The sequence below is a fragment of the Dermacentor andersoni genome, chromosome 3 (genome assembly GCF_023375885.2).
Source record: "Dermacentor andersoni chromosome 3, qqDerAnde1_hic_scaffold, whole genome shotgun sequence".
Classification (NCBI taxonomy): Eukaryota; Metazoa; Arthropoda; class Arachnida; order Ixodida; family Ixodidae; genus Dermacentor; species Dermacentor andersoni.
In genome coordinates this window covers 171471436-171477903 of record NC_092816.1, presented here as the reverse complement: position 1 = coordinate 171477903, position 6468 = coordinate 171471436, and the positions used below count along the sequence as shown (strand labels likewise).

The following is a 6468-nucleotide window of genomic DNA, read 5'->3' as shown; positions in this document are numbered from 1 at the left end:
ACTGTGAAATTCAGCATAGTCATTCCTGCATAGGCACCCCAGGGCAAGACAAGGCCCTTTTTCTAAGTTTCCTTGCTGAAAAATTTTAGCACAGCCCTGAATTTAGTGTTACTAATTAGGCCTGCAATAACCAAATTTTAATTGTTTATTACAAATTCCAGAGACAATATCTTAAAAAAAACGAGCTTGTCTTGCCCTCAGAAATTTATTCAGGTATGGTATCAAAGAAACCCCATGAAATTCTGATAAGTGGTTACCAAGATATGGCTTTCCCTAGCAGCCACACCATGAAAAAAATTGATTCTTAGAAAACTGCATTGTGTATCACTGTGAAATTATGATAATTCCTGGATGGGCACCTCAGGCAACAAGGCCCTTCTAACTTTCTATGGTAAAAAATTTTAGCACAGCACTGAATTTAATTACTACTTAGACATGCACTAATTAACCAAATTTTATTTATCAACAATTCCAAACACAATATCTTCGATAAATAGGCTTTTCTTGCCCTCAAAAATTTATTTATGTACAGGATCCGATGAGTGGTTTCTGAGATATGCTGGGATGAGCAGCCATACAAGAAAAATAATAATTCCAAGAAAATGGCCCTCGAATTGTTGGAGACATTTCCGGGTCTAAAACGATCCTGCTGAATAGTTGGCGCTGTCTCTGTGCTCTTTCTTATTTTGCCGCCTCTCAGTTTTCACTTCATTCTGTTTCTCAGCCTTGCCCATGCGCAGGGCATCTCTTTCAGCCGCTCGCTGGATGGTTAGGTGGCCAGGTGTGAGCCCCACCGACAGAGACTTCTTTTGTGGCCGTGCAGCATCCAGCATTATACCTTAGCACTGCTTCATGCAGTGCTGTCTCCACACCAATTAAAGATGCGTGTTGCTCCTTGGGCAACAGGGACCACAGGACTGAGTGAAAAGACTCAGATGCATTTTGGGTCTTCGCTCCCAGGCAGCGTCGGAGCAGAGAATCCTGCAAGAGGCGCTCATATATAGGCAGCATAACCTCAGCAACGTAGCCTGGAAGATTGTATGTATGTTTCGGCTGGGCTGCTCCTTTTGCCGCAGCAGCCTTATGCCGGCACCATGAGTTGGCACCCTCGGGACAAAGTTCATGGTGAGGCGCTGCTTCAGTTGAAGTGACATGGTGGTATGATGTCATCACCACATGCTGCATGGCAGCCACATCATTAGAATTGTTCCTGAGGGCCCAGCCATAGTAGCCTGTTAATTTGTCAATGAGGGCCTTTGTAAGCCTGCCCTTGCCTCCTAATGGCTTCTCACTTTTCTGCACAAGATTGCGCAGTGCAATCCCCATCCTTTATTGGACGTGGTTCAGGCACTCTTCTTTTACGACGGGAACAAGGCCATAAACATTCTCTTGTACAAGGGCAGAAAAAGTGGCACTGTCACCGTCAGACACAAGTGTTACATAACGGTGGTTGTGTTTGCTAACAGAAAGTGCAAAGAGAATCAGGGCTACCTCCACCTCCATCCTCCAGGATTTTGCATCAGTGTTTTTTTGGCATACATGACTCTCATGCCAGCTTAAGTAGTCCGAGTCCCCAGGTTTCGGTCCTATCTGACAACCAAGGCATTGGTTTGATAAGACTACAGCATCCAAGATGAGGCCCGTGTGGTATTCAATGATCGCCCCAACTCCAATGTGGGATGTGTGATCACGCGTGTGCTAGGTCCCATCATACATGACAGTAATGTCCCTGGAAAAGCCTGGGTCCATCTGCTTGTAGGCTTCTTTTACTGCAGTTGCAGATTCGACGTAGAACTTTTCCATGCACTTAGCCTCCGGGTCCCTGAAGGTCTTCTTCAAGTGCTTTTGAAACGTCCGATGGTGAAGACCTTTGTGCAACACGTTCATTGCTGCCCAGAAGTCATTAAGAGCTGTCTGGCCCTTCCCTATTTGCTCGAATATTGACTTCAAAAGCCTGTCCATCGTTCTTACGCGCAGAATTCCATGCACTCGCAACAATCCCACAATGTGGGCCCATCAACTCAAGTTTTGTTGCCAGTCCAAGTTTGGTGCCTTGAATTTTCAGCCCACTTGCAAGGCAATGCTGGCACAAGGTGCTGGAGAGCAGGTCGCCCAGCACATCCATTTGCACAAGGCAAAATTTCCTGCCTTCAGTTGTAGCGCTGGTGGGTCCGAGATCGAGCGTCATGGCTTGAAGCTTTCTGTGTGTGGCTGTCATGGCGCCAAGTTGATCCTGAATGGCAGCACGTTGTGCCTCCGCCGCCTCTATCTCCTCGGGTGTCAAGAAATGTATTTCCGAGCGAACGGTGGACGACGCGTGCTTGCCCTTAGGAGGAGATGCGAGACAGGAGCTGAAGGCCGCGATCGCTGATGTTGACGGGCTCGGGTCACCAGGCGCACTTGAAACCACGCATTCTTGTGCCGATGAAGCAGAAGGTAGTATGTTGCTGGATGTGGCGATGCATTCGTCTTGTACCATTGTAGCAGGTCCTAGGACGCTGGATGCGTCGGTGCAGCCGTCGGCAGCGAGCTTTGCCATGCGGATGGACCTCATAGAATGCTTACGTGCACCGAACGCGTGTCGCGTCTCGAATTTCGTCATAGGCATCGTGACCGACCATGCAACGATCAACAGGCTGCACGAAACTGTTCAAGGGGCACGGCGGCAGACTGTAAAGACGGCGATAGCGAAAATGGCGAAAGGCGAACACACCGCATAAAGGAGAGAAAGAAGCCACAGCAGACGACGCTCAGGGGGCAGCCGGCAGAAACCATTGCATCAGCGCGCACAGAAGCCAATAGCAGCCACCCATTCCCCCGCGTTCTCGAGGAGTCCATGCTTGGTCCAATCGTAGCCTCGGATTTCAGACGCGGGAAACTTGAAAGCTGCCGCGAGGCCCGCAATCAAAAGCTAGCCACGCCTTGAGCACGCTGCCGCCGCCGCCGGCAGCAAAGAGAAGGACAAGAATGAACGAACAAACCAACATCAACATGGCGGTGCTCGGTTCAGCAGGAAAGGAATGGCGGGCGCGCGTATTTGGGGCATTTTCCGTGCTTGCTCTGGCTTGTTATATATTTAGTTTTCCAATATTTTTACGACGAATTAGACTGATAATTACAGAAAAGGTAGTTTATAACATATACAACCAGAATATCCACTTTTCCATAAATCGACTTTTTTGCAATTTTTCAGTTTTCAAAGGTCGCGTCCCCCCTTAAAGCACCTCGGGTTCTTTGACTTTCCGATTACTAACAAGGGAAGCTTCTCGCTGCCAGACATGTTGCTGCCGACGAGAACGGTCAGCCGTTCTTTACTGTGCTTGCCACCATGGCATGGGTCACCAGCAAAAGCGAGCTTTCTTTCCGGCAACATCTTAAAAAACAAACCAGTTTCGTCGCAGTTGAAAACGTCAGCAGAGAACTGCTGCAACAAAGACTGAAGTTTTCCATTGCGGTACTGCTCAATAACTGCACTGTCGACGGCACCGCTCTCACTGCACATCTTCTTGAACTTGAGGTCATTCTGATGTTTAAAGTTCCTCAACCATCCATCACTAAATTTAAAATCCTCAATGTCCATTTGAGCCGCAAGAGTTTTCGCTTTTTCATTTAAGATGCAGCCCGAGACCGGCAACCGCTTTGATATCATCGAATTAAGCCACACGACGAGAGCTTCCTCAAGCTTTGGATGAACACCTTGGCTTGCATTCTTTTTTTGGGCACCAGATGGTTTTTCGCCCGCTTCCAAGATCTTGCCCTTGTTCTTGAGGAAATCCAAAACTGTTTGCTTAGAAATGCTGAACTCCTTGCTCACGTCAGCCTGTGCTCGGCCGCTCATGACGTGCTTAATAATGGCAGCTTTCTTCTCCATCGTTAACCGACGGTACTACTTTCCGCGCTTTGGTGCCATTGGCGAGGATGACAAAGACGGAGTGGGGGCCATCGAAAGCAAGCGAAATCCTCAAGTTGCGAACAGGGGAGTTCGCTGACGAGCATCGAAGCACCTAGGCCTAGCGTCGCAGAGCACACTTGACACAACAGCGCAACCAGACACCACACTAGCCGAAACGTGGCCTCCGCAAACAAACGAAAGGACGCCGCTCCGAAAACTTCGCCAAAGGCGGTAGTGCGGCGATGAACATAGCCAGCGTGGCCAGACCAAATCGGCGTGTGACGGCTAGATTTGGCTAGTTGTGGCTCAAAGCGGTGATATGCTTCGGCTGCCAGTCGATTTCTTTCGCAAGGGCGTTGCGCGAGGAGCCAAAGGACCTTCCGTCGCGTCAAAAAGTCCAAAAAATTGTACGACGGGGGGTTCGAGCGTCCGAAACTTCAATTTCCTTATACATTGATTCTGTGGGGCTCATGGCAGTGCCGCGAGGACGTCCGAAATATCAAGCATGTCCGAAAATTCAGTTGTGACTGTATAGATTTTTTTGGGTTAAATTTACAGATGTACGAAGTAATACACTGAGTTGACTTTATCAGAAGGTATCACGGGCTTCTTAACTCTAACGCATTAAAATTGGTGTTTGTTTCAAGCTAGTAACCGAGGGGACATCAGGGTTTTCTAGCAAATGGTCTCCAAAATTTGGCATTTGTTTGGAAATGAATCAGTAATAATGACAGTAAAGAGCATTGATAACTTCTAAGAAATGAAACATATTATTCATGAAAACCTGGCCGTCGATTTTTTACATACCCTTGTATACTACTACATTATCATCTGCATGCGTAACATGTCGGTCTCCATTCGATACCTGTCCGGTCGTTGAACGTATCTCAGCTGGGAGAAAGTTATCTCGACATCACAGCTTCCATTAGCTAGGCACAACAATGTCAGTGCAGCATTTGCCAGCTTGGGGTATTGAGCAGTAGAGTCATGCCAATATGCAATGAGTTTAACAGCTGTGTTTCGGGGGGCTTGCTTCTGACAAGTACTGGTTGAACTCGTCGAGAAGTGTATCTACATCGTCGGTTACGGACGTGAACAGAGGTCAGCTAGTAATCAAATGAATATCCCAAGCGATGCTTCTGAAATGGATTCAGGACGGCTCACAACTTCCACAAAGTTAGCTGGTTTTTGTCTTTGTCCGAGATGTTTCGTTCAACTGTGCAGTGCCATTTTGTGGCGAGTTTCGTGCAGAACTCTTCACATGTTTTTACTAATGTGGTGCTGCTCTTGGGTAACATAGACAAAACAGCTCTGGCCTGATCCCTTTTACTGATCATTGTTGAAAGCTCGTTGACAGTCTGCTGCAATTTGACGTTAACGAGGTGATCAAAGCTGGGCATCAGAAGTGTTTCGCTTCCAAGTGTTTTCTGGACGTCTAAAACGGGGCTGAGTGTGTCTCTTTTCAGGATTGCCTTCGCATAAACAACTTCTTTTTCAGAAAGTATCGCTCGAATAGCTCCCACTTTGCTGCTATCATGCAAGCTTTCAGCCAGTTCTATTACAACCATTATTACTTCTATTACAACCACAAAAGCTTTGTAGAAGCTTTGCCATCTATTCGAGACAACAGAAAGTGGTTTTTAACATCGGGTCCAAAGAGGCCATTAGAAGCACAAATTTCGATGTACTTTTCGTAGAGCTTGTTGGCTTGCTAAAATAACACTCCAAACCTGATTACTACGGGTCGAACTGTTGACATGCATGGTAAAGAAATGGCATGGTCAACACTCACGCGAGTCAGGTGCGCTAAATTGTTCACATGCAAAATTTCGATCCCTTCAGCTTGACAGATTTCTCGTACCATTTTTTGCATGTACTCCGCTGAGTCTGTGCCCACAGCTACGTAGGTCCACGTCTTGCCTACAGTGGGGAGAGCCTTGCTGACTATGCTGGCCACCGGGTCGCTGTTCGAAGCATTTACTCTGTCGACGTCGACCAAAACAACCTACTTTCTTCCCATCTCCACGCTCAATTTTCCCGTACCGCGTACTGGAGCATTATGTTCGCGACGGTGACTTTGCGCTCAATAGGTTGCTCCTGGTAATGAGAAGTGACGATGATGATCATGCGTCTCATTGGTTAGAGTTCACACTCTAAACCAATCAGATGCATGATTCACTTCATCGCCAGTTCCTTCTCTCCAGGTGGCAGGTGAGTTCTTTGTTAGCAGTGCTTCGAATTTGTTGAGAAAACCTGTAGGAAAACCTATGGGACAACCTCCTATTGCTTGCCGGTCACATTCTATCATTTGTCTCTCTCTCCCCCCCCACTAACATGTGATCCTTTTTTGAAGTCCTTCGAATCTGAACAATGCCATCATTCTCAGAATCTTGCTCTTTCTCTCAAAACAGAATTTTGAGTGCAGTGGCTTCTTTCTTTTGTGGGCAGTCGAAAGGGAATGTCACAAGCTGCGTTAAGCGCATGGAAGCAGAACGCTACATGGGGGGCTCTGAACAAGGCCAGCCGACAAGCACGTCTAATACTCTAGTTAAACAGGCATGCTAACCACAGTTAAG

At 47.3% G+C, this 6468-nt stretch overlaps 1 protein-coding gene and 1 pseudogene across 1 annotated transcript; both read right to left on the bottom strand.

Annotated features, from left to right (window-relative positions):
* Nucleotides 1–635: 635 nt before the first annotated feature.
* LOC140216587 (uncharacterized) lies at nt 636–2539 on the bottom strand (annotated as a pseudogene).
* A 657-nt stretch (nt 2540–3196) lies between these two features.
* LOC126524160 (tigger transposable element-derived protein 4-like) lies at nt 3197–3871 on the bottom strand. The gene has a single exon (XM_050172510.1). The coding sequence runs from the start codon at nt 3869–3871 to the stop codon at nt 3197–3199; it is 675 nt and encodes a 224-aa protein (XP_050028467.1).
* Between the last annotated feature and the right edge of the window lie 2597 nt (nt 3872–6468).

Bases quoted from the DNA above. Each gene is read 5' to 3' on its own strand.
- LOC126524160 (XM_050172510.1), bottom strand. From the start codon at position 3,871: ATGGAGAAGAAAGCTGCCATTATTAAGCACGTCATGAGCGGCCGAGCA.